At 39.6% G+C, this 22,387-nt stretch overlaps 3 protein-coding genes across 5 annotated transcripts in view; 2 read left to right on the top strand and 1 right to left on the bottom strand.

Moving 5' to 3' along the window:
- The window catches only part of CTNNAL1 (catenin alpha like 1), a 68,900-nt gene extending 58,223 nt beyond the window's left edge, over positions 1–10,677 (top strand). Inside the window, exons 13-19 of one of the 2 annotated variants that reach the window (XM_054519381.2) lie at positions 693–743; positions 824–978; positions 4,993–5,041; positions 9,229–9,285; positions 9,431–9,544; positions 10,203–10,286; positions 10,412–10,677. In XM_054519381.2, the coding sequence (XP_054375356.1) occupies positions 693–743; positions 824–978; positions 4,993–5,041; positions 9,229–9,285; positions 9,431–9,544; positions 10,203–10,286; positions 10,412–10,477 (576 nt within the window). In that variant the 3' untranslated portion in view covers positions 10,478–10,677. 2 annotated transcript variants of the gene reach the window in all.
- ABITRAM (actin binding transcription modulator) lies at positions 2,477–18,865 on the bottom strand. Of its 2 annotated transcripts, NM_001133669.1 has the most exon segments (6): positions 12,295–13,702; positions 13,791–13,860; positions 13,973–14,049; positions 16,788–16,917; positions 17,536–17,587; positions 18,652–18,784. In NM_001133669.1, coding segments are annotated over 6 exon segments (546 nt in total). In that variant the 5' UTR covers positions 18,731–18,784; the 3' UTR covers positions 12,295–13,564.
- A 205-nt stretch (positions 18,866–19,070) lies between these two features.
- Positions 19,071–22,387, top strand: part of ELP1 (elongator acetyltransferase complex subunit 1) — a 64,630-nt gene continuing 61,313 nt past the window's right edge. Inside the window, 2 exon segments of the mRNA NM_001373929.1 lie at positions 19,071–19,342; positions 22,022–22,226. Of these exon segments, the coding sequence (NP_001360858.1) occupies positions 22,077–22,226 (150 nt within the window). The 5' untranslated portion in view covers positions 19,071–19,342; positions 22,022–22,076.

Here is a 22,387-nt window from a genome sequence, read left to right as displayed (position 1 = left end):
TTTCTCCCCTTCTAGGGAAAATACACTCTGAGTTCCAGATAGTTTACATGAAAACAAACTTTCTCTTTCAAAAATAGGGAACCATTGAACATTGGTTCACATATTGAATTCAGAATCCTAAGTATCATCTCTTTGTAACTTGGGATATGAGATTAGCAGTTGGGATATCAATGAAGCTAGAGTGTTGAAATTTAGCCTTCCAAGAGCAAATTAGTTAAATGAATTGAATTCTGGAGTCATAACATAAGGAATGTATAGAAAACTACATATAGTGGCTAATTTTAATAAATCATTTCATAAGAATAATTCAAGCATTATAAGAATCTTGTTGAACAGAGAAGCCAGGGAGGTTTGGGGGACATAATAATTGGACTCCAGGAATACTGCAGAAGTTGTCTTGAGTCCCTGGAAGCCCTTGTGAAAAGAGGAGAGCAGCTGTAAGCACAGAGGCCACAGAGCAGGGAAGGCACTGACTTGCTTTCTTTGCCTCCAGATTTCAAACTAACAACCTATTCAAAGCTGAACTCACTTACTAGTAGACTATTTGCAATTGGTAAAATATTCAGTCATTACATACTGAATATTTTAAACTTTTGTGACAAGTATTTTGTTATGCTTTGTATTACTATTGTATTTCCTTACAGTTTAATGTACTGCTTTTTAAGATAATCTTAATCTTTTTATTGTCACAGAAGAATAATGCAAACCTGAAATCATTAAAGCCAGACAAGCCTGACTCTGAGGTAAGACCTATTCCTACATCTAATCTTCCTTTTACATGAATAGTGATAAAGTCGTTGTGATTAAAACGTCTGTTTCGTAGGAGCAAGCCAAGATAGCAAAGCTTGGACTTAAGCTGGGTTTGCTCACCTCTGATGCTGACTGCGAAATTGAGAAGTGGGAAGATCAGGAGAATGAGATTGTTCAATATGGACGGAACATGTCCAGTATGGCCTATTCTCTGTATTTATTTACTAGGTAAATGTAGTTGTATTTTTATTTTTTAAATCAGTATAATGATATCTGGTGTAAAGAAAAAAGTTCCATGTTAAATCATCGATAGGTTAAAGTCAGTATCAAATATATGGTAAAAAGACTAAAAGTAGTTACTATGACAATTTACATAAGTGAATGCAACAACAAGACACATGTATTTAATTAGGATTTAGATTTAGAAGGGATCTTCTGCTAGGCTTCTGCCCACTCTTTCCATCATTGAAATAATTTTACATCCTGCTTTTTTGTTATCCTGCATATTAATGCCTCTCCCAGCCAGCATCAGTACGTTAAGAAAACATGTCTTTTATGCCTTTATACAGTGATTGACTAGAAACAGATGAAGATTGATTAGACACAGATCAAAGAATAGAGCTATGAGGACTATGTTAATAGCGTGCCAAATCTCTGTGAGCCACCATTCATTATGTAGAGAATTCCCCTAACTTTAATATTATCTGACCTATATTCTCTGTCTTGTTCATATTACAAGACTCTTGATCAAATGCCTTGTTGATGTCAATGTTAGTCATATTTCAGTCTTCCATTTTAGTAATTTATACATAAGGTATAGTAATTCTGCTTAGTTAAAATCAGTTATCTGCTCAATAATCCATTCTAGAATTTTCTCAAGGAATAACTTCAAGCTTTTCACTCAGTTTCTGAAATCTATCTTTTTCATTTTTGGAAACCTGAGAAATACTTGATATCTCCAGTTTTCTGGCTCCTGTCCTACTCATTCTGATTTTGAAAAGGTTATCCACAGTGGGACACACCTGCAGGTTGCTTCAGTATTCTAGAGACTGAAGCTCAATTAAAGTAGTGAAGGATCTCTACAACTGTGTAGGATTTGGGACTCAATAAATAGCACCCCCTCCGGGCATGGTGGCTCACGCCTGTAATCCCAGCACTTTGGGAGGCCGAGGCAGGCAGATCACGAGGTCAGGAGATTGAGACCATCCTGGTTAATACAGTGAAACCCCGTCTCTACTAAAAAAAAAAAAAAAAAAAAAAAAAAAGACAAAAATTAGCTGGGCGTGGTGTTGGGCACCTGTAGTCCCAGCCACTCGGGAGGCTGAGGCAGGAGAATGGCGTGAAACTGGGAGGTGGAGCTTGGAGTAAGCTGAGATTGCGCCACTTGCACTCCAGCCTGGGTGACAGGGTAAGACTCCATCTCAAAAATAAATAAATAAATAAATAGCACCCCCTTTTCCCACCCAAGTTTTGAGCAAAATGAAAAATGAGCAAAATCAAAAATAAGCAAAAGAATAGGTAGATGGGAGGTGGTAACATTTATATTGATAAAGCTGATATTGGAGAAAGTACTTTACGTCATAGGCAATTAAGTTTTGAAAAATGATCCCTAGAATTACAAAGTCTTACCTCATAGGGACACAATGTATCTCTATAAAACACATGGAAGACCAGTTATATCTCAAAGGCAGCTTCACTTCCAAGAGAAAAAGGAGAAAAGAAAGGGTTAATGTGTTCAATTTATTTTTGCAAAGTCACCAGAAAGGCTGAAAAGATGAGCATCCACCTCCTTTTATGGGATGGCATAGGTCAGGCAGCAGAGAGAAGTGAGGGATGCTGTGCTCGTGAAGATTCCTTCCTATAGAAGGAGGATTAAGAGTGGGGAAGATGCAGTCCCAAGCTTAGAGGCATCATTTTCCTCTTGATGACGTCTTCTACCTTTTCTAGATAGATAATTCTCTGGAAAAAGAAGCAGAAATGATAGGAGTTAGAAATTTTGCTGCTGTTTAGCTATCATTTGTCAGTACCTTATCATATTTTCCATCATTGGAGACCATTCCTTTGGTGGTTTCCTTCCATTGTTCTTAACTGTTGTTAGCAAGCTTCTCCTGTGATTGAGTCTTCCCAACATGAATTTTGACCTTTTTAAGTTCATACCTTTTTAAAATATGATGGCCCAGGCCTCTAAAAGAATGCAAAATGGAACTCCTGTGTTTACCCACAATAAATTTGCACAGACTAACTGAAATAACAAAAATCTCAGCTTTTGGCTGGAATCAAGCTAGTTATTTCCATGGTGATAACAATCATGCTTTTAAAAAATGTTTTTGACTAATAAGACTTGGGGGAATATATTATTAATGAATATAGTTTGATATGTAAAATATTCCCAAATGAAGGGTTCATCAATAGACTTTCCTGGTTTTCTTTTTTTGAGATGTAGCCTCGCTCTGTCACCCAGGCTAGAGTGCAGTGGCATGATCTCGGCTCACTGCAACCTCCGCCTCCTGAGTTCAAGCAATTCTCATGCCTCAGCCTCCCGAGTAGCTGGGATTACGGGCACACATCATGACTCCCGGCTAATTTTTGTATTTTTATTTTTATTTAATTTAATTTTTTTTTTTTGAGATGGAGTCTTGCTCTGTTGCCCAGGCTGAAGTGCAGTGGTGCAATCTCGGCTCACTGCAGTTTCCATCTCCCGGGTTCAAGTGATTCTCCTGCCTCAGCCTCCCAAGTAGCTGGGATTACAGGTGTGTGCCACCATGCCCGGCTAATTTTTGTAGTTTTAGTAGAGATGGGATTTCACCATTTTGGCCAGGCTGGTCTCAAACTCCTGACCTCAGGTGATCTGCCCGCCTCAGCCTCCCGAAGTGCTGGGATTACAGGCGTTAGCCACCACACCTGGCCTAATTTTTGTATTTTTAGTAGAGATGGGGTTTCGCCATGTTAGCCAGGATGGTCTCAAACTCCTGACCTCAAGTGATCTGCCCACCTTGGCCTCCCAAAGTGCTGGGATTACAGACATGAGCCACCGCACCTGGCCAACTTTTTAAGAAAAGATTATAGCATCTCCTTTGATTAGTTTTATTTCAGAATATTTCAGGATGGCATGCTCAGTATTTTTTGTTTCAGTGTCAGAATAGTAGAGTATCCCGTGGACACTGGGAAACATGAGGGGTTGCACTATGAGGGGAAGCTCTGTGGAATAGGACTTCTTCCTAGAATATAGGTATCGGATAGTAGTGATGACATTCCAGAATAGAAAATGAATTTTTCTGTAATAGATAAATACCTTGTGGCAGTTCTCCTGGGCAGATTTACAGCCCTTCCTCAGGCTACTGTTTAAGGTTGTCTTAATAATTTATATGATTTCTTAATGATTTACATGTAATAATTCATATTTCTTAATAATTTAGATATTTAAGATTTTCTAGTGCCTTATAGTTTTTCAATATTTCAAACTTACTAGTACCTTAGAGTTTTTAATGTGGTTTTTGCTTCATCATTTCATTTGACCTTCACGACGGTTTACTGGAGAGCAGGGATGATGTGTTCACATCTCCTAAGTGGCAGAACTGGTTGCTACTAGATTCCACATTTTCTGACTTATCCCTAGTCCATTGCTCTTCTTAATGCATTTGGTTATTCTTATTGTAATTTACTTTTCATTTTTTAGAGTTCTTAATTCTTCTCGGTAGTTTTTAATCTGCTGTTCCTCAATCTTCTGATGAGAGTGGTAGCACAAGTATTATTGTGACTGCTTTATTCACTCAAAATTGAATGTTCAGTGATATGCCTCATCAAGGTTAGATAACTGAGTTACTACCAGAATTGAAATAAGAATTAGAAGTGAAATGTCCTGAGTTTTGGTTTGATCCTCTTTCCATTATGTAACAAAGGCTTTTGGTCAAGACATTATCAGATCTCACATATTTAATTTATGAAGTAAAATGAAAAAGGTTAAAAAGAGAAATGGAACTTAAATATTACTTGTTTGTTTAAAATTTTTTATATTATGAAATTAATATACATAAGGTTTACTTGGGGAAAAATATATTAATAAATAATTGTTAAATATTAAAGTTGCTTTAAGCATAAAGTTACAATATTATCAGTCTATTCATATTATTCTTCAAAATTTAGGATTTGTTAATACACAAATGCTCTAAAATTTTAATATTATAAAATCAATTTTCAGGTAATAACTTTTTGTTACCTTCTTAACAATTAATTTTATTTTAGAGGAGAGGGGCCACTGAAAACTTCCCAGGATTTAATTCATCAACTAGAGGTATGCCTTGTTTCCGTTTTATGCTAGTACTTTAATTTCGGGCTAAAAGTGGGTGATAAATGTTTTCCAGATGATTTATTATATCATGTATATATGCTTACATCTGTACATACCTGTGTATTACAGAGAGCAGTAGAAAAGTAGAAAGGTAGATGGCTTGCAATGACATTTTGCAAAACTATCCTGACCTCATTGGAAAGAAACTTAAATATTATGAGCATAAAGTAGAATGGGCTTTATTGATAGTCAATAGATGCAATAATAAGCTTTAGGTTTACCTAAGTAGGTGAAAATATCCTGTAAGCAGATGCAAATCCAGAGTTCTAGAAAGACTTTTGGCCTCTTCATTATTGAATTGGATAAAATATATTGATTAAATGAGATAACACATGAGAGAGCATCTGTTAAAATGCTTAAGACTAGTAGAGGGCATTAAGTACATGTTAGTTTCCTTCTTTCCTTCAGTATTCTTGATGATTTAGCGCATTAAAGGAGAGACAGATATGCTAACACCCACTCTTGTGCCATGTGTCTTAACAGGACTCCACATAGGCCTATCTGTAATTCTACTCCCTCTAGTTAGAGGCTTTAGATTGGCAAGTGGGTTGCAAAATTCCTTTTATGTTTTCCCTGATCCCCATGTTAGCCTGTTTGCCTCTCTAGAACCAAGAGCATTCTTGTGTGTAAATTTGAAATTTCTGTCACTTTATGACTCATATTGTCTCCTTTGGCATTCCCATGTACATCTGAGATTTGAAATTTTTATCACTTTAGGCCAGGCGCAGTGGCTAACACCTGTAATCCCAGCACTTTGGGAGGCCAAGGCGGGTGGATCACGAGGTCAGGAGATCGAGACCATCCTGGCTAACATGGTGGAACCCTGTCTCCACTAAAAATACACAAAATTCGCTGGGCATGGTGGCGGGCGCCTGTAGTCCCAGCTACTTGGGAGGCTGAGGCAGGAGAATGGCGTGAACACGGGAGGCGGAGCTTCCAGTGAGCTGAGATCGCGCCACTGCACTCCAGCCTGGGTGACAGAGCAGGACTCCAACTCAAAAAAAAAAAAAAAAAGAAATTTCTATCACTTTATCACTCTTATATAGTTTTATTTGGCATTCTGTAGGAAAGGGATTTCAGCTTAAGAGGATGATTGTCAACATAATCAGAAGTATTACAGAAAATATGTCTTCTGGATTTTTCTATAAAGCAGACTATAAATGAGCTATTTCCCTTAAGATAGCTGAAATTCTGAATTTATTTTTTTTTTCAGTTTGGCCCAAGTCCATTCTGTCAATACCGCCCTGTAGGGGTGTTTTACTACAAAAGATCCACTACTTAGCTTCTTCCTATGTGAGCTTAGTCATTAAATCAATGTCCAATGAATTGTCTCCAAACTGATGAACATAAAATTGCATACTTCATTCAACATATATTTATTGAACTTGTGCTAAATGTCAGATCTGGGAGAACAGAGCTCTGTGGAGAAAAGTGAACAAAGCAAAGCTCCTGCCCCCATAGAGCTTATGTTCTAATGGCAGAATATAGACAATAAGAATTTAAGCATTCAGTGCACATATGTAAGTACTTGGAGATAAAATCACGTACGACTAGAATACAGAGGTGATAGAGGGGTGGTCAGAAAAGACCTCTCTAAGGAGCTAATGTTTGAGTAGAGACGGTAATAAAATGAGAGCTGGATGGATAAATGTGGGTAGAGGATTTTAGATAGCCAAAACAAGTGCAAAGCCCTGAGGTGCAGGGGTAGAGCTGGGTGTATCAGAAGAGTAAGGAGGCAATTATAGATGGGAGTGAAGTGAGACAGAAGGAAAGTGGTAAAATATGATGTCTCTGTAGGCCATGGGAAGAACTTAGACTTTTTTTTTTTTTTTTTTTTTGAGACGGAGTCTCGCTCTGTTGTCAGGCTAGAGTGCGGCGGCACAATCTCGGCTCACTACAACCTCCGCCTCCCGGGCTCAAGTGATTCTTCTGCCTCAGCCTCCCGAGTAGCTGGGACTACAGGTGTGCGCTACCACGCCCAGCTAATTTTTGTATTTTTAGTAGAGACGGGGTTTCACCATGTTGGCCAGGATGGTCTTGATCTCTTGACCTTGTGATTCGCCCACCTCAGCCTCCCAAAGTGCTGGGATTACAGGCCTGAGCCACCATGTTCAGCTGATCCTATTATGTTTTAAGTAAGGTTTTTGGCTTGGCCAACGGAGTGAGTGGTAGTGCCATTTTCTGAGACAGGGAACACTGAGGGAGAACACTAGATTTAGAGGGTGGAAATCGAGCATTTTGTTTTTGCAGATGTTAAGTACAAAGTTCAGATAGGATATATCCACTTGGCCCTCCCTATCTGCAGGTTTTGCATCTGCAGATTCAACCAACTATGGATTGAAAATATTCAAAACAGTAAAAACAGGCTGGGCACAATGGCTCACTCCTGTAACCCTAGCACTTTGGGAGACCAAGCTGGGAGGATCACTTGAGTCCAGGAGTTTGAGACCAGCCTAGGCAATATAGTGAGACCTTGTCTCTACCAAAAAAAAAAAAAAAAAAAAAAAAAACTAGCAGGGCATGGTGGCACACACCTGTAATCCTAGCTACTCCGGCGGCTGAGGCAGTAGGATCGCTTGAGCCTGGGAGGTCGAGGCTGTAGTGAGCTGTGATCACACCACTTCACTTCACTTTACTCTGGACAACAGAGTGAGACCCTGTCTCAAAAAAAAAAAAAAAAAAAAAAAAAGGAAGAAAACCAGTAAAATATAACAACAGTAAAAAAAAAAAAAAAAAAAAATTTTAAAAGGTTAGAGTTCCAAGGGAGGGAAAACAATACAGTATAACTGCGATTTACTTAGCATTTACATTAACTTAGATATTATAATTTAGAGATGAGATGATTTAAAGTATATGGGATGATGTGTGTAGGTTATATGCAAATACTACACTGTTTTACTTAAGGGACATAAGCATCTACAGATTTTGGTATCCTTGGGGAGGTCTGGGAACCAATCTCCCATGGATACTGAGGGATGACTGTACAAGACTGATGTCAGGATAGTTCAGGAGTGGAGACAGAGACTTGGGAGTTAACAGCTTTCAGGTAGTTTTAAAACAATCATACTCTATGAGACAGACATGGATTTTGTCCCCAAGCGGTTTGCAGGCTAGAAGGAAAGAGAAAATTTGCAGAATAGAAAGTGGTAACATGAAGTGATAAGGAACACTTGGGGAAGTGAATCATTTTGTTTGGTTGGAATCTAGATGTAAAGCTTACTGGTTTCCCTTTTAAAGGGAAGGTTGCAAAGTACGATTTGACCTTGAGATCACTTTATCCAGTGATAGCAAGGTGTTAAGACTTTTGAATAGAGGGTAAAAATTAACCCTGGAATTATTGCCTCCTCCTTCTTAGTATTCTTTATTATGAAGACCTGTTATTTTCATTCACAAACCACTCTCAGATTTTCCCTGTTCTCTCCATTATTACCGATGCCACCTAAAACTAAGCCTTCGTCCCTTTACTCCCCTGGCATCTCACTCTAAAATAGTCTGCAAACCATTTTAACATAATATGCTAAATACTTCTATCTTACCTGTACAACCTTATTTTTCACTGTACTTCTCCATCATCCTGTTCATCTCATTAAATTATGGAGTTCATGGTACATGGTGAATAGTGAAAATTAATCTGAAAAAAAAGCAACAAAAACCAACCACCTGGATTGGTTCTCTCAAATGTCTGGTTATGGAATATGTATGGGTCACAAATTTTGTCTTGCCTAGATGGAAGTGGGAAGGTCCTAACCCTTTTGACCTTATGCTTGAAAATTCATCATCCTTTTATAATTGAGCATATTTGAGATGAGCTGTAGGTCCCTTGAGTAATCTAGACATAATTTGTGTGGCTGAATATCACAGGTCTGTGTGACCCTCCAGAATAATTGGAGGTCTGGTATAGAGAAGCCTTTCCAGGGATGGATTCTGCATCTGGTCTGTGGAAACTCCTTCTGAAAACAGTTAAACCCTTGTGCATTCCTGGTACTGGAAAAAGTTTAGGAGTTCCTGACAGACTTTTTATGTCTAGGCTTTATTTTTAAAATTCTATGTAAAAATTATTAGTAAGTATATTTCTTACCAACTATCCATAGACATCAGTCTAAAATAGTGGTGTTTTCTCTTTCTACCAGGTTTTTGCTGCAGAGGGTTTAAAGCTTACTTCCAGTGTACAAGCTTTTTCAAAACAGGTAACACATGTCTACCTACCTGGTGCTGGTGGTGGTATTATGTATAACCTACTTTGGGGGTATAATATCAATGTATAAAGGTATTTAAGGTATTAAAGATGGAGTTTTGTTGCAGGCTGTTATAACTTGTTAAATTACATTTCAGCTGAAAGACGATGACAAGCTTATGCTTCTCCTGGAAATAAACAAGCTAATTCCTCTATGCCACCAGCTCCAGACAGTAACTAAGACTTCTTTGCAGAATAAAATATTTCTAAAGGTAAAAGAGACATTTGAAAAACTTTCACACATCTATCTTTATCTGGTTAAATCCCCTTTTTCTTCAAATAAACTGTTAGTACCCACAGAAGGGCAATTTATTTCCTTTTTTCATGCCTTGTCTATAAGAATCATTTATTATCTACTCTCATAACTGACCCCAGAGAGTAGCAGATTCACCAAATAAAGTAGTTTTTTGGACATCATTAATTCCATAGCACTGAACAGCTACCCTTCAACTCTGAAGTCATTACCTCTGTAACCAGGACACAGGTGCCTCCGAGTCTGGTCTCCCATAATTTGTCTGAGAGAATATGGGTTTGTGCCCACAAAGTAGAGTGCAAGGAATTGCAAAGGATGGGATTTAATTCCACTATTTGGAGTGTTTTGAGAAGCCTCTAAACAGCCTGCAGTAGAATGATTAATTTTCCACCCACTCTTTCTGCTGGGGTTCCATGAGATAGACATGAGATCTAGGCAGCGACCCCTGCACCTGTGTCCTGGGGCTTTAAGTCAGCTCATGTGCCTAAATCCATCTCTCTTTCAAGATCCCTTAGATTTCCATGTGGAGAAATTTTATCATGTTATAACTAAATAAATGGTAAGGTCTTTTAAGTACTACTTTTAGAATATCATTTGCATGCCTTTTGTCATTGTAGGTTGACAAGTGTATTACAAAGACAAGATCCATGATGGCTCTCTTAGTCCAACTTCTTTCACTTTGTTATAAACTGCTGAAGAAGGTGAGGTAGCTTTTCTATTTTAGACTCATACTTTAAAAATTGGTTTAAAAGAAAATAGTTACTGCTTAATTTTGTAATTTTTTTTCAGAGTGAAACCAGATACTAATTGTCTTAACTCTTTCCAGCTTCAGATGGAAAATAACGGATGGGTCTCAGTTACAAATAAGGACACTATGGATGGTAAAACTTGAGAAGCTTTTGGGGTCAGATCTCTGGAACATCATGTGATGAAGCTGACATTTTTAAAAATCAAATGATCCTTTATCTTTTTGGAAATTCATCAGTTTTATAAAGAAAACAATATTGAAATTTTGCTCTATTTTCTGATCATGAAACTGATTGTAAAGCTTTTTGACAACTAATAAATGTCTTGGTAATTGCTAGATTCTAATCGTAGTGTGATTTTTAAAATGGAACATTGCACTAGTATTCTTTAAAAGTCAAACCAAATATCCCAACTGTCTCAAGGACAATTTAATCCACAAGAAGCTATTTTGAATATGTGCTCACCTTTGGCATATTTTACCTTAACTGTTTTCTTTCTTTATCATCTAGATCACTAATGTCAGCAGCAAACATACAGTAGTCTGGGTGAATGCAGGGTTTTCCTTAAACCTTTGGACTCTTCAATCCCTCTGTTTACCAAGTGTGACAAAAATCCCCTTGATGACCCTGTCCCAGATCATCCATGCCAGCAGCAAGTTTGTTCCCTAATAAGCATTTTGTACAGCAAGGGTGGGTCTGCTGTGCTGTGTATGTCACTCACCTACTCCCAAAAACAAGGTAATGGAACTCCACAGAATCCTGGAACAACTCCTGGAGAGTATGAGATGGGTTTTTGGTTCTAGTTCTAGCATAGCTGGCCAGTCTGCCCTGAATATTAGCTGGGATTCTAAGCCTATCTTATAGACTTAAAAGATATTTTGAACTTTCTCAGTATTGATTGATGGAATGGAAGATAAAGACAGAATAAGGAGGCCAAGAATCTATTTAAACTCTGAATATCATACATTTTATATATATATGGCTTTGAAATGTTCACTATAAAAAAATCTTTCTTAGTCTTTAATTTAGGAGTTTAAAGCTTTTCTTGTTTTTGTGGGTGGGGTCATGATTGAAGGATCTGGTTTATAGGTTTTCTCCTTATAATATAATATGGCCAACTTTGTGTTAGACTCCAGTCATACATAGTATTTGTATCTTAATGCTTTGACATTCATTTTGAAATCTAACAGGGCATGTCAGTTACCAAATGGCAGTAGGTAATATAAGCTTATCTGATGATCTTTATCTGGGTCAGCCACCACAATCAGTATTCACAAAAGATCTGGAAGAACCACAGTAATGCCAATTGACCACAGCTAGTCAATATTTTATTGAGGAAAATTTTCACTGTAGTCCTTCGGGAGAAAACGTGATGCACTCAGCTCTCTTAATAACCTTTTTAAAATCTTAAACAGTCAAAATCATTAAGCATGATTTTTATTCTCTGAAACCAAAGTATTCTTTTAAATTACAATAGAAATAATGGGAGAATGATGTGAGGTAATGTTATATGTAAAATGTTATACACAATTGTTTTACTACGTTTACTGTCTTAGTTTTATGACGCCTTCAAGAGTCATTGTGCTACTTAAAGTGAGGATCTGCTGGTTTGTTTATATTTTCAGCTAATAGCACTATCGTGGAGGTGTTTATCCACTTACTACACGTATCATGCCTGGGGGGTATATTTAGGGGGATAGTCATGCTGGCACTCAGATTACAAGTTTTTCCTATGAACCAAAATGTTAAGTTTTATTTATAAAATAAGTATTATTTTGTAAATAATTAAAACTTAAAAATTCCAACCCCCACTTGTACTTTCATTAGATAATATTTTTGCATACCTGAAAAAATAATATTCTCTAATGAAAGAGCAAGTGGGGGTTGGGAAGGGGTAACTTATGACTTCAACAGCATAAGAGGATAGATAACCAATGGAATTTATACATCAGATGATTTCTTCTGTATAAAAGTATATTTTATTTAAAAACAGGGATATTGAAATGTATGTTATAGCCCTTACAGAAAAATAACACGTTTTATAGTCCTTTTATTTGAAATTCAGTGTAAATCACTCTTAAACTATAAATTCACAGTTGTTCGAGGTTTTTTTTTTACTTTAAATGATGTGAAAGCATTTGTTCCATTCAAAGGCCTCTATGTCTTTGAATGACATATTCTCAGTAACTTCTTTGCCGGTAACTGGAGTATGTGAGACTGAGTAACTATAATGTGCATATTTCAAGAATTAGCTTCCCACTGCATTATAACACATTTCCTAGGAAAGCCTTTGTATTTTTCATAGCCTTTTCACATATCCCTCATTTAAGAAGTCACAGTGTTGCAGTTTTACTTTGTTTCAGAGGGGAAGGCCATCTTGTTGGCATAAGGGGGACAGAAGATATAATATACTCTACACTCCGGCCTCTTCCCTACAACCTAAAAGGGAGAGGAGTTGAGGCAGATGGGCTAGGACTAGGCTTTTTGGTAGGCACATTATAGGAGACTGGGTAAGAAAGGCGGGTTAGGTTTTTTTAAACTTCAAACTGTTAGGAAAATGAGGCAAAAGCAATAACCATACCATATGTTCAAACAGAAGTAGGTTAAAATGTAGTAGTTATCCCTTGGTTTACATAGGGGATTGGTTCTAGGACCTTCTACATATACCCAAACCCATACATGAGAACTCAAGTCCTGCAGTTGGCCCTTTGCAACCTGAGTATATGAACCTGCTCTATAAGTGGGTTTCATGTTTGGTTAATGATATATTTTTGATTCGTTGATAGTTGAAAACAGTCCGTGCATAAGTGGACCCTCACAGTTCAAACCCATGTTGCTCAAGGGTCAAATGTATTTACTTCTGGATTATGGGATGATGGGTAAATTATTTTTACTTGGCTACTTAAAACTTTTCTGTATTTTCTAAATTTTCTTCAAAGAGCTTTGTTTGTTTTTAATCAGAAAAACATCCCTTGCATGCCAGTTGTTAGAGAGATGCAGGAGAACAGGGTGAGTACATGGGCAGGCCAGATCTGGCAGGCTGCAGACAAATGGGAACGAACCAAGGCTCATTATGAAGATGGAGAGGGAAAACTAAGTGAAGCACTAGGCCTCCCCTGCATATGGCTGGCTGTTAGGTATGCTTTACATATACTGGTTCTTCTCCCTTAGTACCCTGATGGTTTAGGCCAGGTAACAAGAATCCCGCTTTGCTTTTTGTTCCATGTCAATCCTCATGACGTAGCTGTTGTGGCATTAATGCGTTTCACCATGACTTCTTCATATTGTTTTTGTGTCAGTAACCCTTCTGTTATGCTTTTACTTTCTTCAAATTTGGGTAACACAACTGCAATGTAGCCTTCAGTAGACGGCTGCAAAGGAAAGAACATTTAGTACTGTCAAATGATGAAAAAAAATCCAATAAAAGGTATGTGGATGAGATCATATTTTTTCTTTTACCTTTTCTTGAAGAATAGAGGGCTTATGGAGAATGTTTTCATTCACTTCCATCAAACGTCCTCTAACACAACTATTAAAAAAATTTAATATTTCAGCATGTTTACTTAGTTAAAAAAAAATTGTTTCTAAGAAAAAAAATTACCTCCCTTTGGTCTCCTAATGGTGGCTAAAAAGTTACTCACCTAGACACAGTATATTCTTCACCATCTGAGCAGTAAATCTTACAGAGAGGTGCAAGCTCTGTTAGAAACTGTGCCCCCTGTGTAATGAGATGGAAGAAGTAATCAGTTGATGGACATTTCCACTTTCCTTTGAGAAGTAGCCCTTAGGTGTATAACAGGATGTATTCCTGGAACTGGTGTTTTAAATCAATTATTTCAGTATATAAAAACCATTCATTAATTTCAGAACCTATATGAATATAAGTACCTACTGTGTGCCAGGTGCCATCCTAGGTCTAGGGAAAAAAGCTAAGACACATGATAAATGGGAATTTACAGACTAATAATATATTTTGTCAACTGTAAATGAGAAAGCTACATATAACCAGGTATAAAGATTTCAGAAGTGTGGGAAAATCCATCAACAAAAAATGATATAAAATTCAACATGACACAGTATGACAGCAATATTGTATAAAGTTAGTTTCATTAAGATTTCTACCTCATTTTAATATTAGAACTTAATAGATAAAGGAACTTATTTACCAGGGTCAATCACTAAGACTTTTTGAAGAAGGGATATTGTTCTTTTTTTCCCCACCTCTTTGTAAATCCCCAGTGTGTTAGTAAGGGATATTTTTTCTAGTTAAGAAAAACAAAAACAAAAACATGCACTTTAAGGAAAATGTGGAAAACAAAAGCTTTAAGTAGCAAAATAAAAATAATTGACCCATGAGTCAATACTACATTTTGATGTGTATGTGTTTGAATGTTATGGCATGGTTATTGTTTCATGTACTCCACTAGATGGATATACCTGGGGAGGCTCTCACAAGTATCTACAGGGAGGCTCATGAAAGCCAGTGCAGGCATGTTTCATGTGTTGCCCTCTTTTCTCCCATGAATTTTTCCTGTAGTGGACATAGGCATTTCAGGTTAAGATGCTATTCTTTATGACACCTTTATTTACCACTCAAAACATGTTTAGATGGCATTCAGATATTACTATATTGGCTTCACTCCTCCGCACGTGGGTTCTTCATTTTAAAATACTAGAGTCATTGTGACTCTCTGCTTCTGGAAGGAAGGAAGGCTTGTGTCAAAAGAGCAGACACAAAAGAGCTAGGTCTGTGCCAAAAGAGCAGAAGTGTTTTGATGCCATTTTGTCACCTCCTTTGGGAGAATGATTGGCAGTTCTGAGATCCAGTGAAAACTTACCTGTAGTGGGTTCAATATGCAGGTCCCTCTCTGTTCTTCACTTGTAACAGGAGTGTTACTTTTTTTTTTTTTTTTTTTTTTTTGAGACAGGGTCTTGTTCTGTCATCCAGGCTGGAGTGCAGTGGTGCCATCATGGCTCACTGCAGCCTTGACTCCTGTGCTCAAGCAATCCCCTTACCTCAGCCTCCTGGGTAACTGGGACTATAGGCGCATGCCACCATGCCCAGCTAATTTAAAAAAAAAATTTTTTTTGGTAGGAATGAGGTCTTGTTATGTTGCCTAGGTTTGTCACAAATTCCTGGCCTCAAGTGATCTTCCCACCTCAGCTTCCCAAAGTGCTGGGATTATAGGCATGAGCAACTGTACCTGCCTTAAGTGTTACTATTTTGGACAGAGATTTATCATTGAAACTTCGGAAGTCTTAAGTGTTATTGTAACTTGTAGACTATCGTTTAAGAGAGGTGCATGCTTTTCTAAGTCCACTAGTTTCTTGAGTGAGGAAAAATCAATAATTGTAAGACACATTATTAGGGCACTTCAGGCCTACAAAGAGGGGTTTGAATAAGGGTCTCCTAGAATAGTGAGAGCAATTAGGAGAAACTCTTAGTATGAACTCAGTAAATGAAGGACTTAAATCATCCACAGAAACTTTCCCAACCAGTGGGTTTGTTAAGACATTTTAATATGTCACTAAATTCTCCTTGGTATGATACTGTTTTAATAATCTGTCCATTTTTTCTAGAGTTACAGAGGGTAGAGATAGCATTCTGTATAACCGAGTGTTGTGTGCAGGTACAGGGGGTAGGTAGATGTGTATTACATTGACAATGCTTTAGGAACGGAAAAACAGCAAGGAGCAAATATATTTTCTCGTATTCATGTTTTTGTTTTTGTTTTTTTGAGACGGAGTCTTGCTCTGCCGCTCAGACTGGAGTGCAGAGGTGCGATGTCAGCTCACTGCAACCTCCGCCTCCCAGGTTCAAGCCATTCTCCTGCCTCAGCCTCCCGAGTGGCTGGGATTACAGGTGCCCACTACCATGCCTGGCTAATTTTTGTATTTTTATAGAGATGGGGTTTCACCATGTTGGCCAGGCTAGTCTCAAACTCCTGACCTCATGATCCACCCACCTTGGTCTCCCAAAGTGCTGGGATTACAGGCGTGAGCCACTGTGACCGGCCCATGTTTTTTTTTTTTCCTAACTCCCTTGGGAATTTTTTTTTCTGTTTAATTTACATGTGGAAATATATGGTAAAGAAGAGTTAGTCACCTAAATTTTACAGAACTCGACATACTAGTTTAATACAAATAGAAAGGACAAAATATCTTGTTATATTGCTATTAGAGTTCTCCTTTCAAAGGCCTGCCTTCCCCCTCCTCCATCCTGGGCATTATAGGGATAGTAGCACAGAACCTAATATAACAGATACTACACCTCCTGAGATACCTAATTTTAGGGAATCGGAATTTCTTTAGGTGAAAGTATACTTAAAATCAGCACCTCAAACTGCTGGGGAAGTATGCTAAGCATATGCTACTGGATTCTAAGGTTCATCGGATCTGTCATTACCATGAATATAGAGGATGTAAGTAGATAATCACGGAATTACAGGAACATACCCGCTTAAATTTCCCAGAGACCTTGTTCTGAAGTCTGCTACAGTTGGTACTGATCTGATAGGAAATGCTTTTAATTGTTTTTCCACTTTGAAGAACTGGATGAGATTCTGCCAATGTGATGACACATATTCTACAAGGAGAAAAAATTGATCCTGTGTGATTGCTTGGAATAATTTTTCCTCCCATAACTCCTATTGGAACAAGAATGTATGAACTGGTATTTGTTTAGTCAAACTATCATCTTCCCCCTTTTTCCTTTGGCTACTATTGGGGCATAACTGTAGAATAGAGAATACAATAATAAAAGAGAAAACAAGATTGAATTTCTTTCCCAGGAAAGGGAAGAGTACCAGAGGTCTTTAGGTAGGTAGCACTGGGGTAGAAGACAAAGAAATAAGGCATGCCTGTGTATACGAGATACCATATATGTCTCTACCGTAGCCCTTTCTGTGGGCTCTTAACAGTTCAGTAGTTGGGCACAGACTGGCCACTTCAGGTAGTAGCTGATGATGTGGTCCTCCATTTGGAAGTTTGAGTAATCAAATTTATATGTTCAGAGTGACCAGGCACTGGAATACTCATTCTTGCCAAACAAACTCCTATAATAATACCATTTCAACACAGTAGAAGATAATTAATGCATGTTTGTTTAGTGAACATTTGTTCAATCCAAGACCACAAGACCATACCAGGCTACAATACCAGGAAAAAAAAGTTTTTGATAATTTAAAATTCCCAATTTGCTTACCGGTTAGAGTGCTGTAGTATACAGTGGTCCTCACAAAATTTTCCTTTGACATCTAGAAGGATACATGAGTCTGTTGGTGGCTGAAATCAATATTTACTACCACTATGTGGTACTTTCTTTGGGTCATATAGTTGATAATGAAGATTGGACACATACATGCTGCATGCTGATCACTGGTATCCCTTCATGACTCAAAAAGACATACCTAAAGGTTTCCTATAAAGTATTTAAAGAGATCTGGCCCAGACAGAATAATTTATTCAACATTAAGGTAATTAACTCCTTGCTCCATCTTAGTTTACACTCACTTCAAAATGAGTACACGCAGTATTTTTGCTAGGAAAATGCAATTAGCATCCCATTCTTTATGATATATATTTTTTGTTGGAGGTTTCCAGGACTGTCCTGATGTTGGTGCAAGTCCGACGTTCTGGGAAACCCCTCAGTCATGGGTGAACTAGGACAGGTTGGTCACCTTATGTTTGGCCAACAGAAAATATGCTACAATATATATTTTTTAAACTGAGTATAACCATTATCACTGAATGAAAGGAAGAGAGTCCTCAACGATGCTCCCGCCACTGGTGCTGCTTACACAAAACAGTACAAAAAGAATACCAACTTCTAAGTGGCAGATGGCGTCTCTTAAGGTAAATGTGTAGATTCTTCTTTCTAAATGTCTCTAATCTAACCCACCCTCTTCTCGCCATCCCTACTGCCTCTACCTTAGTTTCAATCTGATCATTTAAATAATTTTATGTATCGCTACTCCCTGTGAGAATGAGCCCCTCAATCCCTCCAAGCACTTAAGGACTGTTGCAACCTAGCCCTCCGCCTACCTTTGGGGCCTCCGTTTACAGTACTCATCTTACCGCGAGCAACACCCTAGAGCTCGCACTGCAATCGCCGGCCCCAGAATGCGCCCTGAAGTATTTCAGGCCACGAGGTCTTTGCAAATGCCATTCCCTGGGGCTAGACGGAACACAGAAGTCCAGTGCCTTCTGACGTGGGGAGGGAGAGCCAGGGAGAGCGCGCGTGGCTTATGATCTGTCAACGTAGTCTCCACAGCATTAGGCCAATGCGGCCAAGGAGGGATCAACATCACTCCGCACTTACCTGGTTTGTACCAGCGAGTGAAGTATCGATCCACGAGCGAAGGCACCACGGGCTCCGCGGCTTCGGGCTCGGTAGCCATGGCGACCTCCGGCGCCGCCACCCCCGCCCTCCGGGACCCCAGCGCTTCCTCCGCGCAGCCCGGACTGGGCGTGCTCTTCCGGCGCGCAGCGCGTGTCGTGCGCACGCGCGCTGCTCCCAGCTCCGCAGGTTCCACCCCCTCCCCATTACTGTGCTTTGGGGTTCGACATCAAAACAGAGATCAAATACAAAAGTGTGGGCAGATGGGCAAGAGGGCAGAGGGAGAGGGGGCGCGGCCAATGTAGCTCCTCTACCTCTACGGTGTCAGGGCTACAAAGAAGGCCGGCCGCCGTAAGTGACCAGAAGGGGGCCCGGCCACGCCCCCTCCGTCTGGTGACGTCATTCCCGCGCCGCACTTCACGCGCTGTGCCTGCTTAGTTGACGCACCCATTGCGCCGCTGGCCTCTTTGCAGCGCTTCAGCGTTTACCCCCGGAGGGCGCCTCCATCCCTGGAGGCCTAGTGCGGTCGGTGAGAGAGCGGGAGCCGCGGACAGAGACGCGTGCGCAATTCGGCGCCGACTCTGGGAGCGGACTGTGGGAGAGGACTCTGGGTAGCCGGCTGCGCGTGGCTGGGGAGGCGAGGCCGGACGCACCTCTGTTTGGGGGTCCTCAGGTAAGCGATCCATCCAGGGTAGGGGCACGGGAGTGGACCCCTCCGCAGGCGGTGTCCGGGTGAAGGAGACCCGGAGGCTCCTCTGCCTGCTGCGGGCCGGGGACTGGAGTGCGGGTTGCACCATCTCTTTCCTAGAGCCTTAAATTCTTTTTGCAGCCTTGCCACCTGCTCCATCGGGGGCGCTGGGAGGCGCGACAGCCCAGGGATGCCTGCTGCGCCTCCAGCCGGACTTAACCCAGCCTCTTGATTGCATGCGGGGGGTTGATAATAACGCTGAAAGCGAGAGCATTAATTCACGAGGGAAGGCGGCGGTTAATAGAGGCTCGGGTGCTGTGGTGCGGATCCTTTCTCGCGTCTGAGACTTTTCCGTGGAGGTGGTGTCCTCTGTGCTTCTCCATCTAACATGGTGTTTTACGTGGCTTTCTTTCCCGTTAACGATGATCTCCGTGGAGACAGTGGCTGTCTGAGTAATCTTCAGATCCCAGTACTTAGCAAGTGCTCAGTCGGTGTTGGATGTAGGCCACAAACCGGATCATAAAGAATTCAACTGTATATTGACAGCCACGGCACTAACCAATGAATAGATCCGTATGAAGAGTAAGCAAAAAGGCAGCAAAGACAGTTTTTCAGCTTGGGGACATAGAGTATAAATGGCCTGTCCCAAATAGTGGGAACTGTCATTTGGGGGAAGAATAGCAAGTTCTTTGCTTTCCAGGTTGCATTTGATGTGCATGTGAGACATGCTTGTGATTCTATCAGGAGGTTGAAAATGTGGGTTTAGTGGTAAGTTTGGGCTAATTCAGTCAGGGCTAGGCATTTAGGCCTAATCAGCGTATTCGTGATCTACCTGGTATATGTAATCATGCATGTGATGTCTAGCCAAGAGGTGGATAGTCGAAGGGGCAAGGGAAGAAAATGAAGGAGTTATCAGGAAATTAAGAGAGAATCCACGATTGACCTTTGGTGTGGAGGGATCTTTAGCACATTTAAGGACTGCGAAGAGTTTGAATCAGTGGAGGCAGGAAGGTTGGAGATTGCAGATGTCCAAGAAAGAGTACCAGTAGGCTAGGTCCTGTGGCAATATGGAGGATATTCCTTTCCTAGCCTGGAAAGAAGTGGAGGGAAGGCTTCCTCCAAGAAGATAAGGGAATAAGGCTGATGGGTGTGAAATTTCAGAGAAACTAGTTTTGAGGCGTTTTTATGATGTTTAAAGATGAAAAACGCGGCCAGGCACGGTGGCTCACGCCTGTAATCCCAGCACTTTGGGAGGCAGAGGCGGGTGGATCACTTGAGGTCAGGAGTTCAAGAACAGCCTGGCCAACATGGTGAAACCCTGTCTCTACTAAAAATACAAAAATTAACTGGGCATGGTGCCGGACGCCTGTAATCCCAGCTACCCCGGAGGCTGAGGCAGGAGAATTGCTTGAACCTGGGAGGCAGAGGTTGTGGTGAGCCGAGATCGCGCCATTGCATTCCAGCCTGGGCAATAAGAGCGAAACTCTGTCTCAAAAAACAAAAAAACCTGCATGATATGTTAGAGGTTTCAAGTAATTTCTAGCAGTTCTTGAATATAATTGTCACCAAAACTTACTAAAATCATTGCCTGCCTTGATTGCCCTCACTTCCGACATATATAAACTTACGTTCCTTTTATCCCACATTATATATTATATAATTCCTATGACACTTGTCATTATCTTCTGTGTACTATTAGGATTGATTCATCTTTATTCTTTCTATGTCATACATGTGTGGGGTGCCAAGATGAGAGAATTCTCCTTGGATTAAAGTGACAATAAGGCCGGTATGGTCCTTGTAATTGCTACCCCTAACATAAGTTAGGGACTTACAATCATAAGCCTTAAAGGGATCTGAATATAAATAACTAGCACAGTAACATTTTTTTTCCCTGCTTAGGTAATGTTATGCATTTAAGCAAGTCGGATTTTGCCAGACCAAAGTAGATGTCTTGTTTAGCACTCTTTTCTCACGTTTTATATTGTCCTGGGAAAAGCCTGGCCAGAAGAACAAAGTTACTGGAAGTAGTTATGTCAGGTCATGAAGATCCTTGAAATGTTGGTCATCATTTTGAAGTAAATTGTTGTCATGTCCCAGTATTTTCTCTTCCCCTTTAGAACAGTAAATGCTTTTCTATCTTTGATTTCAATTTTTTTATGAATGTATAAAACCAGTTTATAAATGAATAGACCTGGTGAATATTAAAGTCATTTCAGATTCTCTTCAACTGCCAGTATATAGAAATGGATTTTCAAATTGTGCTAATCAGTGGGATACCCTTTTGTTTTTCCTCATGATTTTATAAAGATGTCCTAATATGCAAAAATAAAATGTTTCCCCATTCATTTGCTCTTTCACCTTTCCCAAAGGAATAACTGATATTACATCCTTTTTGAAGAAAACATTCTCAAGTTGAGAATCTTGCCTCTCCTAAAAAGTGGGAACATAAAATAGGTTTCATAATTCCTAATATGTAGACCATAACTGTATAGAGTGGGTCAGGTTGCTGCTATAATCCATGCATGGGTGTGTACTCAGAGAGGTAAGTTTTTTCTTTTCTTGGTTATTCTGATTCTGACTACCACTTCTTCACCCCCCGAATCATTTCATTTAAATAAATATGGTCATTTATCACTATTAAGCTATTTCTTTTTCTCTTAGGGATTAATGGTTCATCAAGGGATAGTTGTACTTGTCTCATGGGAATCACTTCATCATGCGAAATCTGAAATTATTTCGGACCCTGGAGTTCAGGGATATTCAAGGTCCAGGGAAACCTCAGTGCTTCTCTCTCCGAACTGAACAGGGGACAGTGCTCATTGGTTCAGAACATGGCCTGATAGAAGTAGACCCTGTCTCAAGAGAAGTAAGTTACTGATGGAGAATGCCAGCACGTGGATATGACCCTTGATTTATCTTCTTCCAAATTTCTTTCCCCACATAGTCTTTCTTTACATCTTATTGAATTTATATCCTCCCAGATAAACATCTTTTTCTTCATATATATGCCATGTTAGACATAGCTTA

Source organism: Pongo abelii, chromosome 13 (genome assembly GCF_028885655.2).
Source record: "Pongo abelii isolate AG06213 chromosome 13, NHGRI_mPonAbe1-v2.0_pri, whole genome shotgun sequence".
Lineage (NCBI taxonomy): Eukaryota > Metazoa > Chordata > Mammalia > Primates > Hominidae > Pongo > Pongo abelii.
This window is presented reverse-complemented; position numbering and strand designations above follow the sequence as displayed.

Bases quoted from the DNA above. Each gene is read 5' to 3' on its own strand.
- ABITRAM (XM_054519515.2), bottom strand. From the start codon at position 18,730: ATGGCTACCGAGCCCGAAGCCGCGGAGCCCGTGGTGCCTTCGCTCGTG. The intron at 17,588-18,651 runs GTAAGTGCGGAG...GTATCCTTCTAG, and splicing joins CACTCGCTGGTACAAACCAG to ATGTCAAAGGAAAATTTTGT. The intron at 16,918-17,535 runs GTAAGCAAATTG...TTCTCCTTGTAG, and splicing joins ATACTACAGCACTCTAACCG to AATATGTGTCATCACATTGG.